General features: G+C 43.1%; 1 protein-coding gene and 1 pseudogene across 7 annotated transcripts in view; one reads left to right on the top strand and one right to left on the bottom strand.

Annotated features, from left to right (window-relative positions):
- SYNE2 (spectrin repeat containing nuclear envelope protein 2) overlaps positions 1–21,807 on the bottom strand; it is a 330,191-nt gene that overhangs the window by 24,898 nt on the left and 283,486 nt on the right. For 6 of the 7 annotated variants that reach the window (XM_049706356.1, XM_049706357.1, XM_049706358.1 and 3 more), the window contains 3 exons: positions 20,369–20,524; positions 18,070–18,228; positions 17,197–17,363 (listed from right to left, as the gene is read on the bottom strand). In XM_049706356.1, coding sequence (XP_049562313.1) covers positions 17,197–17,363; positions 18,070–18,228; positions 20,369–20,524 — 482 coding nt within the window. Of the gene's footprint in view, positions 1–547; positions 586–17,196; positions 17,364–18,069; positions 18,229–20,368; positions 20,525–21,807 lie in introns of those variants that run through there. The other variant, XM_049706362.1, reaches the window with a different exon arrangement.
- Positions 2,798–3,801, top strand: LOC101286893 (40S ribosomal protein SA-like; annotated as a pseudogene).

The raw sequence follows: 21,807 nt of genomic DNA, 5'->3' as shown, positions 1-21,807 counted from the left end.
TAACAAACCCAAAACAATTAAGAAAATGGGAATAGGAACATACATATTGATAATTACCTTAAATGTAAATGGATTAAATGCTCCCACCAAAAGACACAGACTGGCTGAACGGATACAAAAACAAGACCCGTATATGCTGTCTACAAGAGACCCACTTTAGACCTAGGGACACATACAGACTGAAAGTGAGGGGACGGAAAAAGATATTCCATGCAAATGAAAATCAGAAGAAAGCTGGAATAGCAATTCTCATATCAGACAAAATAGACTTTAAAATAAAGACTATTACAAGAGACAAAGGACACTACATAATGATCAAGGGATTGATCCAAGAAGAAGATATAACAATTGTAAATATTTATGCACCCAACATAGGAGCACCTCAATACATAAGGCAAATACTAACAGCCATAAAAGAGGAAATCGACAGTAACACAATCATAGTAGGGGACTTTAACACCCCACTTTCACCAATGGACAGATCATCCAAAATGAAAATAAATAAGGAAACACAAGCTTTATGATACATTAAACAAGACGGACTTACTTGATATTTATAGGACATTCCATCCAAAACCAACAGAATACACATTTTTCTCAAGTGCTCATAGAACATTCTCCAGGATAGATCATACCTTGGGTCACAAATCTAGCCTTGGTAAATTTAAGAAAATTGAAATCGTATCAAGTATCTTTTCCGACCACAATGCTATGAGACTAGATATCAATTACAGGTGGCGCAAGGTTGAGAGTCCGCCTGCCGATGCAGGGGACACGGGTTCGTGCCCCGGTCCGGAAGATCCCACATGCCACGGAGCGGCTGGGCCCGTGAGCCATGGCCGCTGGGCCTGTGCATCCGGAGCCTGTGCTCCACAGCGGGAGAGGCCACAGCAGTGAGAGGGTTGAGTACCGCAAAAAACAAACCAAAACAAAACAAACAAAAAAAACAAACACATGGAGGCTAAATAATACACTACTTAATAACGAAGTGATCACTGAAGAAATCAAAGAGGAAATCAAAAAATACCTAGAAACAAATGACAATGGAGACACGACGACCCAAAACCTATGGGATGCAGCAAAAGCAGTTCTAAGAGGGAAGTTTATAGCAATACAATCCTACCTTAAGAAACAGGAAACATCTCAAATAAACAACCTAACCTTGCACCTAAGGCAATTAGAGAAAGAACAAAAAACCCCCAAAGTTAGCAGAAGGAAAGGAATCATAAAGATCAGATCAGAAATAAATGAAAAAGAAATGAAGGAAACAATAGCAAAGATCAATAAAACTAAAAGCTGGTTCTTTGAGAAGATAAAATTGATAAGCCATTAGCCAGGCTCATCAAGAAAAAAAGGGAGAAGACTCAAATCAATAGGATTAGAAATGAAAAAGGAGAAGTAACAACTGATACTGCAGAAATACAAAGGATCATGAGAGATTACTACAAGCAACTCTATGCTAATAAAATGGACAACCTGGAAGAAATGGACAAATTCTTAGAAATGCACAACCTGCCGAGACTGAACCAGGAAGAAATAGAAAATATGAACAGACCAGTCACAAGCACTGAAATTGAAACTGTGATTAAAAATCTTCCAACAGGGCTTCCCTGGTGGCGCAGTGGTTGAGAATCTGCCTGCCAATGCAGGGGACACGGGTTCGAGCCCTGGCCTGGGAAGATCCCACATGCCGCGGAGCAACTAGGCCCATGGGCCACAATTACTGAGCCTGCGTGTCTGGAGCCTGTGCTCCACAACAAGAGAGGCCGCGATAGTGAGAGTCCCGCGCACCGCGATGAAGAGTGGCCCCCACTTGCCACAACTAGAGAAAGCCCTCGCACAGAAACGAAGAGCCAACACAGCCATAAATAAATAAATAAATAAATTTAAAAAAGGGCAAAATTCCAAAAAAAAAAAAAAATCTTCCAACAAACAAAAGCCCAGGACCAGATGGCTTCACAGGCAAATTCTATCAAACATTTAGAGAACAACTAACACCTATCCTTCTCAAACTCTTCCAAAATATAGCAGAGGGAGGAACACTCTCAAACTCATTCTACGAGGCCACCATCACCCTGATACCAAACCAGACAAAGATGTCACAAAGAAAGAAAACTACAGGCCAATATCACTGATGAACACAGAGGCAAAAATCCTCAACAAAATACTAGCAAACAGAATCCAACAGCACATTAAAAGGATCATACACCATGATCAAGTGGGGTTTATTCCAGGAATGCAAGGATTCTTCAATATATGCAAATCAATCAACGTGATACACCATATTAACAAATTGAAGGAGAAAAAACACATGATCATCTCAACAGATGCAGAGAAAGCTTTCGACTAAATTCAACACCCATTTATGATGAAAACCCTGCAGAAAGTAGGCATAGAGGGAACTTTCCTCAACTTAATAAAGGCCATATATGACAAACCCACAGCAAACATTGTCCTCAATGGTGAAAAACTGAAAGCATTTCCACTAAGATCAGGAACAAGACAAGGTTGCCCACTCTCACCACTCTTATTCAACATAGTCTTGGAAGTTTTAGCCACAGCGATCAGAGAAGAAAAAGAAATAAAAGGAATCTAAATCGGAAAAGAAGAAGTAAAGCTGTCACTGTTTGCAGATGACATGGTACTATACATAGAGAATCCTAAAGATGCTACCAGAAAACTACTAGAGCTAATCAATGAATTTGGTAAAGTAGCAGGATACAAAATTAATGCACAGAAATCTCTGGCATTCCTATACACTAATGATGAAAAATCTGAAAGTGAAATTAAGAAAACACTCCCGCTTTTCATGCCAGATAAGGGTCCATACGGCTTTGTTCTGGATTCCTGTCATAACTTAAAGGGAAACATTAACAATGTCCGGAGCCCTTGATGTCCTGCAAATGAAGGAGGAGGATGTCCTCAAATTCCTTGCAGCAGGAACCCACTTAGGTGGCACCAACCTTGACTTCCAAATGGAACAGTACATCTACAAAAGGAAAAGTGATGGCATCTACATCATAAATCTGAAGAGAACCTGGGAGAAGCTTCTATTGGCAGCTTGTGCCATTGTTGCCATTGAAAACCAGCTGATGTCAGTGTCACATCTTCCAGGAATACTGGCCAGCGAGCTGTGCTGAAGTTTGCTGCTGCCACTGGAGCCACTCCTATTGCTGGCCGCTTCACTCCTGGAATCTTCACTAACCAGATCCAGGCAGCCTTCCGGGAGCCAAGACTTCTGGTGGTTACTGATCCCAGGGCTGACCACCAGCCTCTCACAGAGGCCTCTTACGTTAACCTGCCTACCATTGCTCTGTGTAACACAGACTCTCTTCTGTGGTATGTGGACATTGCCATCCCATGCAACAAAAAGGGAGCTCACTCAGTGGGTCTGATGTGGTGGATGCTTGCCCGGGAATTTCTGCGCATGCGTGGCACCAACTCCCGTGAATAACCATGGGAGGTCATGCCTGATCTCTACTTCTACAGAGATCCTGAAGAGATTGAAAAGGAAGAGCAGGCAGCAGCTGAGAAGGCTGTGACCAAGGAGGAATTTCAGGGTGAATGGACCGCTCCAGCTCCTGAGTTCACTGCTGCTCAGCATGAGGTGGCGGACTCGTCCGAAGGTGTGCAGGTGCCCTCTGTGCCTATTCAGCAGTTCCCCATTGAAGACTGGAGTGCTCAACCTGCCACTGAAGACTGGTCTGCAGCTCCCACTGCTCAGGCCACCGAGTGGGTAGGAACAACCACTGAGTGGTCTTAAACTGTTCTTCCACAAACTCTTAAAATGGAAATAGGTTGATGGAAAATAAACAGTTTCTAAAAAAACGAAAAGAAAAAAAAAACACTCCCATTTACCATTGAAACAAAAAGAATAAAATATCTAGGAATAAACCTACCTAAGGAGACAAAAGACCTGTATGCAGAAAATTATAAGACACTGATGAAAGAAATTAAAGATGATACAAATAGATGGAGAGATATACCACGTTCTTGGATTGGAAGAATCAACATTGTGAAAATGACTCTACTATCCAAAGCAATCTACAGATTCAATGCAATCCCTATCAAACTACCACTGGCATTTTTCACAGAACTAGAACAAAAAATTTCACAATTTGTATGGAAACACAAAAGACCCCGTATAGTCAAAGCAATCTTGAGAATGAAAAACGGAGCTGGAGGAATCAGGCTCCCTGACTTCAGACTATACTACAAAGCTACAGTTATCAAGACAGTATGGTACTGGCACAAAAACAGAAAGATAGATCAATGGAACAGGACAGAAAGCCCAGAGGTAAACCCACGCACATATGGTCACCTTATCTTTGATAAAGGAGGCAAGAATATACAGTGGAGAAAAGACAGCCTCTTCAATAAGTGATGCTGGGAAAACTGGACAGGTACAAGTAAAAGTATGAAATTAGAACACTCTCTAACACCATACACAAAAATAAACTCAAAATGGATTAAAGAACTAAACGTAAGGCCAGACACTATCAAACTCTTAGAGGAAAACATAGGCAGAACACTCTATGACATAAATCACAGCAAGATCCTTTTTGACCCACCTCCTAGAGAAATGGAAATAAAAACAAAAATAAACAAATGGGACGTAATGAAACTTCAAAGCTTTTGCATAGCAAAGGAAACCATAAACAAGACGAAAAGATAGCCCTCAGAATGGGAGAATATATTTGCAAATGAAGCAACTGACAAAGGATTAATCTCCAAAATTTACAAGCAGCTCATACAACTCAATAACAAAAAAACAAACAACCCAATCCAAAAATGGGCAGAAGACCTAAACAGACATTTCTCCAAAGAAGATATACAGATTGCCAACAAACACATGAAAGAATGCTCAACATCATTAATCATTAGAGAAATGCAAATCAAAACTATAATGAGGTATCATTTCACACCAGTCAGAATGGCCATCATCAAAAAATCTAGAAACAATAAATGCTGGAGAGGGTGTGGAGAAAAGGGAACCCTCTTGCACTGTTGGTGGGAATGTAAATTGACACAGCCACTGTGGAGAACAGTATGGAGGTTCCTTAAAAAGTACAAACAGAACTACCGTATGACTCAGCAATCCCACTACTGGGCCTATACCCTGAGAAAACCACAATTCAAAAAGAGTCATGCACCAAAATGTTCATTGCGGCTCTATTTACAATAGCCGGGACATGGAAGCAACCTAAGTGTCCATCAACAGATGAATGGATAAAGAAGATGTGGCACATATATACAATGGAATATTACTCAGCCATAAAAAGAAACAAAATTGAGTTATTTGTAGTGAGGTGGATGGACCTAGAGTCTGTCATCCAGAGTGAAGTAAGTCAGAAAGAGAGAGACAAATACCATATGCTGACACATATATATGGAATCTAAGGGAAAAAAAAAGGTCATGAAGAACCTAGGGGTAAGACGGGAATAAGGACACAGACCTACTAGAGCATGGACTTGAGGATATGGGGAGGGGGAAGGGTGAGCTGGGACAAAGCGAGAGAGAGGCACGGACATATATACACTACCAAACGTCAGGTAGATAGCTAGTGGGAAGCAGCCGCATAGCACAGGGAGATCAGCTCGGTGCTTTGTGACCACCTAGAGGGGTGGGATAGGGAGGGTGGGAGGGAGGGAGACGCAAGAGGGAAGAGATATGGGGACATATGCATATGTATAGCTGATTCACTCTGTTATGAAGCAGAAACTAACACACCGCTGTACAGCAGTTATACCCCAATAGAGACGTTAAAAACAAGGTAAACCAGGGAGTCGTGTGTATTTTTAATTTTTACTACTATCTTTTTGCACCCTACTATCAGCCAGATCAACCTTGGGGAACGACTTCTAGCTCCAGCTCTATTTCCAATTAGCTTTATAATTTAGAGAAAATCCTTCTACCTCAGCCCCTCATGTCTAGCAGGCCTCTCAGGTCCCTCCAGCTTCAGGGAGGTGATAGCATCTGGGCGACATTCAGGCCAGAGCTCTGGAGGTGAGCAGACCCAGATCTAAGCCCCATCGCACCATCTATAAGCTGTGTACCCGGCAAGGTACCTAATGTTCCTGATTCCCAGTTTCCTTGTTAATCTTCAAATGACCCACCTTGTAGGGGGTCCTGAGACAGAAACAAGAGGATGCATGTAAAGCCTTCGGCATAAAGTAAGTACTCACTGTAATACGAGTTCTTATTACTGCTGACTGGGATCACACGCTGCTACCATAATGCCTGATTTACACGGTATTGGCCCTCACGTAGTCCTTGTATAAATATTTTATCCTCAACAGTGCCATGAGGTAGGCAAGCTTGGAACGAGGCCATGGAGCCTGGTGATGAAGAGCACACTCTTTGTGGTCAGGGTCTGGGTATGAATCCTGGCTCTATTTAATCTCATCTGTCAAACGGCATCAACAGTGGTACCTTCCTTCGCTGGGTGGCTGAGAGCAGGATGAGATATACATGCATGAAAGGAATTTGGCACAGTGTCTGACAGAGAGAACTGTCCAGAAATTGTGGTTGTAATGATTTTAAGATGGTATATTTTCCAAATTACATTCTTACTGCAAATATCACAAGAAGTTTCCTTCAAAGCCACAAGATGATTTATTAAAAAGGAAGTAACAGAATCCAGGGCCAGGCCTGGATGCAGCTGTAACCTAGATACTTCCTTTGTTCCCCTGGCTTTCAAGTTATACCCTCCTCACCCCAATGTCTTGTCACCCTGACTGCCCAGGGAACAGAAGGAACGCTCCACACAATGCCAGAGCAGCTGGGAACCCCAGGCCCCATGGGACCAAGTCTTGCATGCAGTTTGCAAGGGGCTACCCTCCTGGGAGGCTCTGGCTGGAGAAGCTCCGCCCTGAGAGCTTCCTGTAGGTGGGGAGAGGCACTCAGGCCAGCAGCCTCTGCACAGCCCTCCTGCTTCCTGCTTCCCCATCCTTCCTCCTCTCTCCTCCCAGAATGGCAGCCCCCACTGCTTCATCCAGCGCCCGACCCTAGTCCATCATAAGGCTCTCAGCCTCTTTATTTTGAAAGAAGAGGGCTAGAACACAACTTTTTAAATGAAGAGAGCTAACAAGTAATAAAATAACCTGGGTGCAAAAATACTGAGATGCAGTGATCCTGAATCCTGTTAATCCCGAGGGGTGAGGTGTGCAGTAAGCAGAGGGGGGAGTATGGAGAAGGTGGATGGATAATTAGCTTGGCTTCCCCAGAACTATGGTACTCCAGGCCAGTGGCGTCCCAAACGTGGGGCTCAAGCCCATTGGTGTCCAAACCAATGGGGTGTGGGAAGAAAATATTAGACTTTCTATTGTTATCCCACTCTTTTAAAATTTCTACATTGGGTATGCTTTAAAATTCACAAACTTTATTACTAAAATGGACCATCTACAGAACATGCCGACATCTTTATGTGCCAGGCCTACTGTGCTTTATATATAAGTTAGCAACTCATCTAATCCTTACAACGATGCTGTGAGATCAGTCTAATAACATCCCCATTTGACAGATGAGGTAACTGAGGCAATGAGATTAAATAATTTACCATAGTAACATGACCAGTCAATGGCAGAGGAAGGATTCCAACCCGGGCAGTCTGGCCGGAGCTACTGTTCTTAAGCACTTTTCCTGTGGTATCCTATATAAACCTGCACATGATAATGGGCACATATGGTGGGGTGGGTACAGGATGGTTTCCAGCGCTGTCAGGGAATATGATCAGGAGTCTAGACTCGCAGCTCCAGGACACACTGGCGGGTAGAAGCCCATCCAACAAGTGTGGCCACTTGGGTGCCCACTTTGCCCCTCCATGATTTCCTCTCAATAAACATTTAACCACTCACTTTGTCTTGGGTCCTGTGCAGATCCTGAGGATTTGAAGATAACTTATTCCCAGAGGTCATGATCTAATTTAGATCTAATTTAGACATTATAATATTATAGGAGGTGCTCAATAAACACCTTCTGAATGAACAAGTGACATTCACACATGCCCTCAAATTTGTCTTTTTCATAAAAGAGGTGGTCATGTTACATTTTAAAACAAGCATACGCGTCGCACGCACACTTAGGGCAAAAAAAGAGGAAGGGTGGGAGGGAAAGAAAAGAAGCTACAAAACATTCATCCAGTCAGGACTTAACGTGCTTCTATGTCCCAACCTCCGACTGAAGGTGAAATATCCCCAAATGCACAGTGGCATAAATAAACGTTGTTCCTCAGATAATCATGTTACGACTTACTCTGGGAACCATCAGAGGTACTGCTGAGTCTATATCGATTGTGCAGACACTAATCTAATTACCTAATCAACACCTTTCCCAGGTCAGGAAGTACACGTCATTTGCCAACCCAGGCAACCGACCTCCTAGTTAGGCCTTGTTATTAATATTGCTCTTGGAAAATTTTAAATCTCGAGTTAATATTGGGAACAAGGAAATCCATTCAGAAACCAGACTGTTGTTACAGGGAAGCAAGCACAATTCTGCATTACATCAACCACCCAGGCAGCTTAAGTAGCTCACCATCTCTGTACTGGCCCATGCTTCACCCAGGTGTGCTTGACTAATACTAATCACACATATATTTCAACAAATCCATATCTCTCCAGAAAAAATAAGCATGATTCCCTGAGCTGAATTCCAGTTCTGAGGACTGGAAAACCAAGATATTTAGGCGCAAAGAGGAAGTTTTTCACCTGTATGGACTATTGAAAGACCCGAATAAAACAAAAACATTTTTATATGATACCAAACAAAATAAGGAGTTTGACAAAGAGCATACAAATAAGAAGTTCTTTTGTGGGGCTTGCGGGTAGAAATGCAGAAAATAATCAAGGTGAATAAAGTTTTTCCTTTATCTTCATCTAGCGATGGATGGGAATTTAATACTTATGAACCCTCTTCCCTCTCCAAAACAAAAATCAAGCCAGGTTAATATCACTTCATGATTCAGGCCTAAGTCTTACAGTGTGTGAGGGAGGCTTTAAATATCAAATTCATGTATATGGAAGAGTTTACATTTCATTCCTATTCTCTCCATGCTAAAGGGTCTACAGTTAAATTATTAAGGCCCTGGACCAGCGTAAGTTAAAAAAATTCCCATGCCCATGTGGACAGCATAACTTAAAAAGGAAAACTGAGATGGTTGAGTATCTGCATTTGTATTGAAACAAACAGATACTCAGACCTGTGGGCAGCTGTCAGTTGCTAAAAACACTGTGCAAATTCTGCACAATTGCATCTTTGTAAATGACTAAACATCTTTGTAGTAAGATAATCAATTACTCCACGATCTTGAAGCCCTGATTTGAGGGCACGTACATTACAATACATTTGAGCTAATCGCCTCTTTGAAGCATTTATGTCGCCAGAGGACTTCCATTTTCCACACAGCATAATCACTTCTCTCCCCTGCTTGTCAAAGGCTGGCTGCAGACACCACACGCATGCTGACACTGGGAAAGAACCCATCCCCCGATGGCCGAGCACACACACTCCGCAGCCACCATCTCATCGGTAATTTCTATTGTAACCAACATGAGAGCGCGAGAAAACGAGACACACAGGGACAGCAGCCGCTGCTCCCAGATGTAGGACTGATCACCAAAATAGCACTTACTGTTGATGAGAAACAAATCATTCCTTAGGTTGAGCGAAACCTCCAAGTTCCCGGCTGCACCTCCACCTCCCAGGGACGAGGCGGCCCCTCCCCCGCCCGGCGGCCTCTCCATTCACTGGTTCAGCATCTTGCACAGGCCGCCCTCCCGCAGGCTCCCGCGGGCACGGCTCGCTCGCCGCTACGGAGCAGTGAGGGTAGGCAGGGAAGAGACCTGCTTCTCCGCTAACTGCAATTTTTAATCTCAGTTTTCTTCCTTCCAATAAACAAATATCTCTAGCCCTTGCCTCTCTTACACACACACAGTCTTTGTTCTGACGCTGCAGGATTGCAAGGCTGGGGGAAGAAAGTCCCAGTGTTATCTTAGCTATGGGTTATTTATGAAGTGCTATAAACGCAGGGAAGAAACACTTAAGATTTGGGGCACAGAAACGAGGATTTCTGTTCTCATCAAATTAAATGTCTCTGTTTCAGGTTTAAAAGCAATGGTGAAATCTGAAGCCCCGAGTCCAACAGGAATGGCTTCCTCCTAAAGAAGAAATTTCCCCAGGAGGTTTTCTGCCCTGCCTTTTCAGTCCTGTGCATCCTGGCTTGGGAGGGGCAGAGAGTTTATTTAGTCCATTTCTTTGCTTTTTTGCAATAATAATAAGAATTCTATCTTGTAGTACAAATGGAGTTCAACACTTTACAGAGGAAGAAATTTTGCAGTTTTCCTTGCTAGTCCCTCCTAGGTTTTACCATAATTTGAGCACCTGAAAATTCCTCTACCTCCCTTCCCGTCCTTCTCTACACGACCCTGAGGGGCTCTGCTTAGGGAAGCACCCTTGGTTTGTGTCCAAGCCCCTTTCAGGCTCAGTCTCAGCCTTATTTGGAGACTCAATGATATCAATAATTTCTGATGGGTCCCCAAAGCCCAACATTTAGCCATTATTACATCCCCACCTTGAAACACACTAAGCACATTCTAGACCAGTGAAATTAGGTATAAAGATTTGGAAATAGTTCTCCCCAAAGGCAGCATCTAACTTGTGTCCACACGCTTGGCTGTCCCTGGTGCTCCTCCAAGGCTCAGTACGCTGGACCTGCCTGATGCTGGACACCAGGCTCCTGACTGCTCACTGACCCTGTGAGGGCTGCTGTCTCCTTGGAGAAGCTCCCCGACCCTCAGGAAGGCATTTCTGCAGGGCCCGGGAGCAAGAGCCACCTGCTCCAGAGGTGGAACGATGGGACTTGTGATGGGAAGGAAAAAGGAGAGTGGGGAGGCCGACCTCACATCTGGCTCTCCCTGTGCGACAAATCTCTAAGTGCTTCTAGTCCCACTGGATCAGGCAACCTGCTAAGACCAGAGCAAGTCAACTTTATGACTAGCGGCATTGTTTGGTCTTCCAAAGTAACCTTGAGAAAATACAGATAAAAGGAAAGCAATGAAAAACGTATCAGCTTAAAAAGGCACACATCTCTCTGCCCATTCTTCAAGGGATGGAAAAACAATCTTAACACACAGTTGCCATGGTAATAACTGCTGAGCTTAAATGACAACATTTTAATTGCTACTATTATAAAGCAGGTGGGCTTTTCACATTGGTAGATAAAATGTAAAAATTATGCTTAGTTAAAAAGTTTTTTCACGGACTTGATCTTTCTGATAGCAAGAGAGCTATCTAGTCTAAACAGGAAGGGACCATAAGGTAGTACATCTGAGTGTGTCCCTCCTTCATAACACTGGCTTAAGGATGCCAAGTCTATTAAATGATGGTTCTGGGAAACAAAAGGAGATGAATCTTTAAGGAGTTCAACTCCTGGGATTTTGAAATCAAAGGTACGTATAAGTGAGGTTATGTGTCGAGCTGAGGCTTTCTTTGGCATCAGTCCTGTTGATGGCCGGGGACCCTCTTTTCAGAGCTTTAGTCTGTGCTGGCTGAAGCAGGTCAACTTTGCATCCTTTGGTCCATCACCCGACATCCTGTGCCTAAACTGTTCTTATTAATAGGTAACCTAGCTGCCGCCAAAACACAGATCACACATATCGGTCGTTCTGAAAAACGACTTCTGTACTTTAGTCATTTCTCCTGCATTCAGGTTTTGCTGCGTCACTTTTCAAAGATATTATCTAAGAAAACATGGGCAAGAGGAGGAGGCAACAGTTACAATTAAAAAAAAAGTTAACTCTCCCAAAAAAGAGGGGATATATGTATATGTACGGCTGATTCATTTTGCTGTACAGGAGAAACGAATACAACATTGTAAAGCAACTATACTCCCAATAAAAATTAATTAAAAAATAAAGTTAATATAGGAAACGGCCTTTAAAAAAAGTTAACTCTTCATTTAATCTGTCAATAAACATAGGATATAATTAATATTTGTCATCAAATCAGATTGGGTTCTATAATAATCACACCATTCACCAAAAAATATGTAGTGCTTCAAATGGCCTTTCTGTGGAAGAAATTAATAGCATGTTTTATAAGAGTTCAGATGTCACAAATGCAAGAAGCTGCCCAAGGGCCCATGAGGAATGCTAAAAGCTCCTGGGGCAATTCTGACAGAGAGCCAGTTCTGTGCATTTTAGTGCCCACATCAGGGCCTCATGTGACCTTATGTGAGGAAATTAGCATTAAGACTGACTTAGGCACCCCAGTCCCCTTGATCGTCTGGTTATTTCAGGAGATGTGTCCTTTAGATTCTTTAAGGATTTTTACAGAAGCTGAAAAATACTTTATAAGCAGAGGAAAAACAGTGGTTTGGGTCTAAGCACCCTCCCTCTCCTCCCCTATCACACAGCCATACTGCACTGCACCGGAGGCTGGCATGCGTGTGTATGGACAGACCCATCGTTGTCCTGGTACTTTTTCATCCAGAATCTTGTCCATAGTTTATCAACAAGGAGACAGGCTTACAGAGGTTGCACGACTTGGGTTACCGTACGTGGCAAGTCCACTGTGTCACCTCATACTGCTGCTTGCCCTAGCACTATTGGCAACACCTGGGCACTTGTTAGAAATGCACATTCTTGGCCCAACCCAGTCCTACGGAATCAGAAGCTCTGGAGATGGGGTCCAGCCATCCATGTTCTCAGGAGCCCTCCAGGGATTCTGATGAATGTTTAAGTTTGAGAACCACTGTTCTAGAGTAGACAGTAAAGTCTGTATTGAGTACTAGATTTTAGAAAAATTCTGCTAAACCACATTTTCCCAAAAAATTAATTAATTAATTAATTTTTGGCTGCGTTGGGTCTTTCTTGCTGTGCGTGGGCTTTCTCTAGTTGCGGCGAGCAGGGGCTACTCTTCGTTGTGGTGCACGGGCTTCTCATTGCAGTGGTTTCTCTTGTTGTGGAGCATGGGCTCTAGGTGCGTGGGCTTCACTGGTTGCAGCACATGGGCTCAGTAGTTGTGGCTCGCATGCTCTAGAGCGCAGGCTCAGCAGTTGTGGCTCGCGGGCTCTAGAGCGCAGGCTCAGTAGTTGTGGTGCACGGGCTTAGTTGCTCCGCGGCATGTGGGATCTTCCCGGACCAGGGCTCGAACCTGTGTCCCCTGCATTAGCAGGCGGATTCTTAACCACTGCGCCACCAGGGAAGACCTAAACCACCTTTAAAAGTCTCAAAGGAGCCAAGTGCTCTTCTGATGCATGGAGCAGGGGGACAGAATTACCTTGGCCTCGTGCCACCATGTGCAGAATGGCTTCTGCCCTTGGCTCAGTTATTTACCCTCTCTGAGCTGCGGCGTCCTTCTCTGTAAAATGGAGAAGACTGACCTTGCAGGGTTGCTGCAAGGATGAAATGAAATAATATATATGAGCCTGGCCCTTAAAAAAATAAACACTGGTTCTTCCCCTATCCACCAAATAACGGAGCCTACTACCTGAAATGATCAGTAAATTTAATGTGCATTTAAGTAACCTTGTCCTCCATGTCTTATCAATTCTTTTGAAATTTACCTCTATTTTGCTGAGGATGAACCCAAAACAACAGGTCTTTTTTCATTTTTTTTTTCCAGTGAATTAAATCTGATTTATTGAGGTCTTGAACTTCTGAACACCATCCCCAACTTTTTGTTTGTTTGTTTGTTTGTTTGTTTTTGCGGTACGCGGGCCTCTCACTGTTGTGGCCTCTCCCGTTGTGGAGCACAGACTCGGGATGCGCAGGCTCAGCGGCCATGGCTCACGGGCTCAGCTGCTCCGCGGCACGTGGGATCTTCCCGGACCGGGGCACGAACCCGTGTCCCCTGCATCGGCAGGCGGACTCTCAACCACTGCGCCACCAGGGAAGACCCTTCCCAAACTTTTAAGTTAAAGGCTTGTAGTTAAAATCTTGAAGTCATGAAGCTGGATACCTGCTTCATAACTTCAAGATTGGTCTCCCTCCCAATCTTCCCTCTTGTTAACAACAGGTGCTGTGCCCTGCCACAGGAATGAAGCAGCAGAACACTGTGAGCAGGACAGGAACGGTTAAATGGTGACCAGAATTGTTTGGGCAAATGAGGCCATTAGTATACCCTGCAGGGCTGCAGGTTCTGATTAGCATGGTTAATTCTACAGCCTGTGCTCTCCTGCTTTTCTGATGGCCATGCAATGAGTATCAGCAATCAGACAAGGAGTTGATTCTATGTGAGGCCAATTTACGGCAGGTTCAAGCTTGCTGCCTCAACCCACAGATTCACCTAAAGCGTAAAGTCAACTAAGAGTTTCCTAGACTATCAGTCATCTGTCTCACCCCGGCCTTTGCTTTAAAGTAAAACAAGTTATTCCTTCCCTAGTCCTTCAGTTTCGAAGGGATTAGTTTCTCAAAATGTTCTACTCATTTCAATGTAACAAGACACAAGGGTCTGGGTTAGCAGGGAGGTAACACAACTGTTTGAGTAGAAATCCTGGTTGCCTCATGTGCTGACCGTGTAACCATGGGCAAGTTGCTTAATTTCAGTGCCTCAGTTTCCTCATCTGTAAAATGGGATAATGGTATCTACCTTTCAGAATTATAGTGAAGATTAAGTGAAATCATACATAAAAAGCACATTGTTAAGAATACAGCCGGCAGCCAATATATTTGCTATTATTTCAACTCCTTATTTTGCCAATTGCTCTTTCCAAATAGACGACTGAAATTTCACCTGCTGTTTTTGTCTTTCCCACCAAGGAACTGGCTGAAGACAGGCAGTTAGAGAGGAGGGAGGAAAGCAAGCAGCCTATTAAACTCTGAAGTGATAGAACCAAAGCACGAATGAGTAAGAATGAATCATCCCTCTAGTCCTCAGGAAGCAGAATCTAGATCCTACTCCTGAATGATCTAAGGACAGGTATCATGTCCTCATACTCTTTTTTTTTTTTTTTGCGGTACGCGGGCCTCTCACTGTTGTGGCCTCTCCCGTTGCGGAGCACAGGCTCCGGACGCGCAGGCTCAGCGGCCATGGCTCACGGGCCCAGCCGCTCTGCGGCACGTGGGATCTTCCCGGACCGGGGCACGAACCCATGTCCCCTGCATCGGCAGGCGGACTCTCAACCACTGCGCCACCAGGGAAGCCCATGTCCACATACTCTTGATTAGTGCCAGGTGCCCAAGAAGACTTTGGAGATAAAGACAATGACGACAAAGACATACCAGACACAATTTACCCAACAGAAATGATGACAATCTTATGTCCTGGAACATTCATTCATTTCAACAAATATCTGAAGCACTGGTCTAAGCACTGGAAATAAGATAGTCAAAGACATTGTTCTCATGGAAGAAAGACCTGTCATGATTAGATCTAAGCGAGGGAATCCTCTTCCACTCAAAAAACATGTTACTTAGTCTTAAAGTCTTCTTAGGGAGAGACAATGATAATAACCACTCAATAAATACTGGCTCCCAAATGCTGGTCCCAGGCCAAACGCGAGACATGTGTCATTCATCCCCACAGCGGCCTCTGATGTAATCAGTGCTGTGAGACACATTTTGCAGATTTAGAAACTGAGGCTTAGAGAGGTTAAATCACTACAAGTTTCCATGGTAAGTGGAAGTCAGGTAAAGTCAGGACTGGCTCAAAATCTGTGCTCTTAATCCTTGCTTGGGTTACCATCATGGATTTCCATAGATTTTTTTTTTTCCCCAACTGGCAGTAGACAGAAGTTGAACTCAGCCCAGCTTGTGCTGCCAGCCAAATCACCCTAATATTTATCTTCGACAGACCCTCCCTTCTAAAAAAACCATGAAAGACTCAAATTTTATTTAGGAGGACAAGTCTTCAGTTGAGATTTAAGCTCTTCTAAGACTTAGCCTCAACCTACCTTTCTAAAAGCTTCATCTCCTGCACTTGAGCCAGTGGAGCTTCTTATCATTTCCTGCACAGTTTCTACTCTGCACTACCCTGTACCTCTTTGCTCACAGATTATGTTTCTTCCCCTTCTGCCACCAGTAGCGCTGGAATCCCAACCCCTCATTCAGGACCATCTGGGGACACTGCTCTTCTATCAGGCCCCTCCCAATCCCCACCCTGACTCCAGGAAGATGAGGTTTGAGCTCTCAGACCACTTGGCTTTACACCTGCCCACATGTCTGCTTCCATTAATGTAACTGACTCATCTTACTTCCTGGTCTGTAATTCTCATAGCACTTAGCCTGGTGCGTCTGCTGATGGAACTAGGTTCATTTATGGTTTACAGTAAACAATGAGGCAAAGGAAATGCCAAATTATTAAGAGTATTTTATTTTCAGTACTCCCTGAGTCTTCGTTTACCTTGCAGGATTCGCCTGTATAGTCCACGTTATACATGTGTTCAAAATTGCCAAGCACTCTGTTATGTAAAAGACTCGCTCGGCCAGTGGAAACAAAGCCGCATGAACGGCCCCAAAGCCAAGTGACTGCTCTCTGTGTGCCAGGTTACAACTGAAAAATGCTTTGGTCAGGGCCCGTCTTTGGACAGAGAATTTGAAGATGGAAGGCATTTCAAAGTTTGAGTGGCACCGTCATCGTTATTTTGTGAGGAGATAAAATGATCAGCCTTGTTTCTGACAAGCACTGGATAGCCTTGATAGTCACAGCTGTGCCTCCTTAGTCCACACCTTAGGACCAGATGCCCGCTGGGGACCTGGCACACCCGGCAAACCTGCAGAGAAGCCCTGCCTTGCCTGAGTGTGCCCAGCCCCCGTGGTGGTGGTGATGGGGGCGTGGGGGGCAGTCGGGGACCTCCAGAAGCAGCACCTAGAAATCAGGCCTATGCCCTGACCTACCTGCACCTGTCACACACAAGCAGGAGCAGGCAGGCATGGTTTCATCTGGGGGACACGCAAGTCCTAAGGCAGTGTGAGAACTGCTAAATAATACCTCCTCAAGGAACAACTCTCATTTAAACCTAGTCTAAGTCATGTGAACTTTTAAGCTAAAGACAAAAAAATTAAAGCGAGGTATACTAAAATATAATCTTCCTATAATGTTGAAATAAGAATTTCCATTTTTACCAAGCTTTGCCTTTATCTGTAAGTTTATAAAATTTCTGGGTTACCTTAGAGGAAGATGGGGCTCAGTTTCTAGATCTGTGAAGTAACCACTGTACCTAGGGAGTAGGAATCCATTTTTAGGCCACTTCTTACCTTGATCCAATGACATCAAAAAGATGTTGCCAACGGTCATTAATTTTGTTGAGCTTGTCATCGATCTCAGCTGCTCTTGTCTTGTTGCTGGCCTTGATCAACCGGTCGCCCATTTGTTTTAACTGTAACTTGTTTTCACTAAACAAATTTATTTCTTCCATGCAGTCCTGGCATAGGGCACCAAAACACAAAGCCGGAATCACTATCGAAAATTCACTTCTTTGCCAGCTACAAACACACAGTTGTGCCTCTTGAAATTTCTTAAAAAATAAAAACACTTCTCACACCTGTTAATGCAACTCTTTGGAGAGCAGCTAAAAAGTCAAACAATGCCCGTTCAGCGCATGTGTGATATATAAGGCGGTAGTTGCTTTCTTAATTCAAAAGCCCTGGTTTCCCTCACAGAGTTCTTCTAACCTAAGCTACTTCGGAGCGGAGGGCTACTGAGTCTAACTAAATTAGCCTGGTATATCAGCAAGAGTTTTCCTGAGGGCTAACTGAGCGGCATTTGGGGTGACCGTGGCCAGAGGCTCTTTCTCCCTTTCCCTGTGGGAATCAGTGACCTCTTCACAATTACGAGCCCCACTGCTGTTGGTCTTTCTCCTTTGGCCAGGGGAGCTCCTTAACAACGCAACTAGAGAAACCGTAACTCACCTGGGATAGGAACTGAAGCTTAAGGGGACACGAGCCCCTTGTCTGGCCAGACTTCCGAACCAAGAGAAAGCAACCCCCCTCGGTACACAGCACCATGCCCCCCTTTCCCATCTCATTGGAAACGGGCCTACGACATCATACAGCTCGGAGCCTAGGAGTGAGGAAGGCAGAGGATACCGTGGTGGTCATAACCGTCGCCATCTGGGGACTCCTGCTTACCTTCTGAAGCTTTTCAATCATTTCTTCAATACTAATATCTGCTGTCTGGAGAACTTTGTTTTCCATCTGCACCAGCCACGCACACAGCTCTTTATTTTTTTCATTGAACACAATCCATGAATTGAGTCTGTCTTCTATCTCCTGTTTGCGTACAGCCACCTGGAAATGAAAACGCATTTGGCAGCTGGGTATAGGCAGGCAGGCAGGAAGGCGTTTCTCTTCCCTTCTCCCCATCAAAAGGACTATGAATTTCATTCATTTTAATCAGAGGTCCTATAGACTTAAATTATTATGTTTTTGCCTTTTAAAGACCTAGGGTTTAATTTCAACAGAAGTTCCTTACACCTTTGATAAATGCCGTAAAAAGCAACAACAATGACAGTAACAACAGAAGACTGTACCTGAAGTGTAAATGACCAAGAGGTTTCAGTATTATCCAATATATATCTATTATTACCGAGGTATATTAAAAGTTAGAAACATGAAGGTTAGATGAGTGCGTTTTAAGCATCACCCAAATTTCTTCTGTTCCTTATTCTTTCAGTATCCATTTATTTACTGCTTGCTCCATGCTAACCTATAACTTTATGACCCCAATCCTTTCTTTTTAAAAAATGATCAAGTCCTTATTCTTACTTAAGGCCAACGTCCTGCCTATTTAATTTAAAAACTACCATCTTGATCACAAATCTAACATTTGTAATGCAAATGGATCATGAAAATTAAAGTCATTTAAATGTCTTACTGGTAATTTCAAAAACAAAATAAAATTAAAAAACAATACGCATCACTCATTTAATCCACCTTCCCAATATGCACTATGGCTTTGGAGGGAAACCATGGAAATGGAATCAAATACTGGTCTGCAGTGAGCAGGCTGATCCCCAAACACCCAATGCTCTGTTACGCATAAGCTAACGTCAGCAAAGGCGCTTCCTCCTTACAGGGTTCAACTTTATTACTTAAATAAATATAAATTCAAAGAATGCAAATCAGCCTCTCCAAATGTACAAAGGTATTCCCAGGTCTTAGAAATCTTTAGAATTTTAGAGATAAAAGGGGTAGCTAAGAGTTGTTTCGGTTAACTTTTAACATCCCGCTTTATAAATGGGGAAACCAAGGTTGAACTCCTGGAGATTTTTTTGCTACGTACAAAAAACAAAACAAAAACAATCCTCTGCTCTTTTCAGAGTGAGGCAAAAAAATATCGAATGCTTGTACATCCACCCACCAAATGTGTTAAGAAGGCTCAAAAAACTATTCCTAAAACACTAAGTTTTGTGTTTCTGTTTTGCAGAGCATCTATTTATCTCAGCTTTTTAAAAGCCTGGCATTTTGCACAGATCATTCTGATTGGCTTCATAATGGTAACAATTGGGAACATCTGGGCTCCAGTCTGCTTTTTCCTTAACTTTCAGAATACCTTTCACATATTCTAAATATTTTCTTTTATATAAAATTTGAATAAAAATTCTAAAAGGACGTTTAAAATTATGGGTATATGGTGAATATTAAATACTAAAACAAAGAAGGAAAACATTTTTATTTTATTAAAATGCATTCAAAACTGTGAATTTCAACCTTTAAGTACATCTCTTCTTAATTCACAAAAATGAGATTGAGGACTTTACTTTTCTTAGAATTAAATTGTTCTTAAAACAAAGGTCTATTTGAACCCTTTAATTCCATCTTGATCCTGTCACCTTAACCACAATCCAGTTCTTAATAAGTAGAAGTGATCTGCTGAGATACTAAGTGTAGCAGCTGATCATTTCTTCCAGAGAGTTTTCAAAGCCAGCTACTTGAAATAAACACTGGATTGCATGCGAATGCAGAGTTCTCAGATATAATGACCCCAAGCCTGGCACTAAGTACACCTCCCACTGTTTGTTGGGCCCAGAACAGATACTGCAGAGATACTGCTTTTAAGGCCAGCCGAGACCTCTTTGCTGAAGTCCTGATTCTAAGACAATGACCGGTACTTGTCATCCATACAAGACAGAGGGCAGAGTGCACGCAGCTGCTCAGGACGGCATTCCTCCCCTCCCCCACCACTTAAGGTGATTTTTAAGAAAGCTCATTAAAAGTGTGCAAAGTTCCAGCATTGAGCGCTGGAGAAACAAAGGGTCAAATCTGTTAAACAATGTTGCCGCCTTCTAAAGGAGCAGCGGCCGGCCTGGGCTCCAACTGAAAAGGGCCTCCCGGTTCAATGAAATTAAGCTTCTTTCTACTTTGTCTGGCCTTCGGAGACATTTCAATAAACTTAAGAACAGCCGTGCCCTGCAGTTAACTAACTTACTCTTAAGCAGAGGTCCTCCCATTGTCTGTGCAAATGCTCTATTTGCTCTTTCAAAACCACCACGTCCTCCACAAGAATGTGCTGGGTTAGGTCGGTCTTCATAGTGTGAAGTTCTTTCAAGTTCTGAGTCCAGTTAGCCAAAGACTTCTCTAGTTCCTGCATTTAAACACAAGAAAGAAAGGGAAAGAAAGAAAGAAAGAAAAAAAACTCTTCAACTCAAGCTGCTGTTGTTTCCAAACCTGTAGGCTAATACTTTGATTGGACTCTGGGGGAGGGGAGGCCAGGAAAGGGGGCGGGACCTTCTGAATGAGAAACAGCCCAGGGCCAGCGTCTGCAGTTGTGGTTGGCCAATTCCTCACCACCTATTTTCTCAAAAGAAAGCTCTTTTCTACCTTTATTTTCACTTCCTCAGGTATTTCAGGCTTTTATATACTTAGTTCTATGTTAAACTCAAGTAGGTCTTTACCTTTATTTTGAGGAAAGTATTTTTGGAGCCTAGCAACAATCTCTCTCTCACATACACACTCACTTTTAATCCTGAAACTGTGTTACAGAACGTTGTATAAAATGTGATTTCCCATTTTTAAAACACCTTAAGAAATGCATTGTTGCTATGTGGCAATCATATAACAGCTTCTGTTCAAAGGGAATTCTTTTGGTTAACTCTCAAAAAGAATGAATGTAAGTGAAGAAAAAAAATGTTCCCTAATAATTACCAGAGATGGGTTAGCAGAAAATTTCCTCTGGCCCTGGAAACACTTATTTTTTTAAAAATTAAGTATTGGTCAAATTAAAACGTTTTTGAATCCCAGGACTTAATGAAGATAATCACTTTCACAAGAGAGAAGGTAAAATGAGACAGCCCAAACACTCAAGAGATCTCCAGATTTTTATTGTGCTTCCAATTCTTTCTATTTTGGCACATTTTAAGGGTCTCTATTCATACCTGTCTATTGAAATCTGAAAGAAGAGAGTATTTCATTTACATCTGAAATCAGTCTGATTTCTGATGAATCAGTTAACTCCGATTGCTTTTCAGAGTTCTAAACGCTACATGGGCATGATTTCCTAACTTGCCAACAAGGATTTACATTTAATAAGATGTAACTTCGGAGGATTCTTTTTAAAGGTTGCATGGAGATTCAGAAATAGCACCTTTATCTGAGGAGAAACCATCACTTTAAATTTTTGTTTCCTACTTTTAGCTTCATGATTGTAGTAAAGAGGACGAGAGCAGATTCTGCAGTGGAACACCTTTACCAGCTTCGTAACGTAAAGGGGGGCAAGTCACACGCAGGGGCTGACCACTCACTGACTCTACAGACCAGAAGGCCGCTGAACTTCGTACAGTGTTTCCTGCTCAGAAGTGTGGGCTCAGATGCCTGCACAGAGGGAGGCGTCTGTAAGTTATCCACCACTGGGTCTAAATCCATTTTGGT

The sequence above is a fragment of the Orcinus orca genome, chromosome 2, assembly GCF_937001465.1.
Source record: "Orcinus orca chromosome 2, mOrcOrc1.1, whole genome shotgun sequence".
Taxonomy (NCBI): Eukaryota; Metazoa; Chordata; class Mammalia; order Artiodactyla; family Delphinidae; genus Orcinus; species Orcinus orca.
The sequence above is the reverse complement of the archived record's forward strand: the minus strand, read 5'-3'. Positions and strand labels throughout refer to the sequence as shown.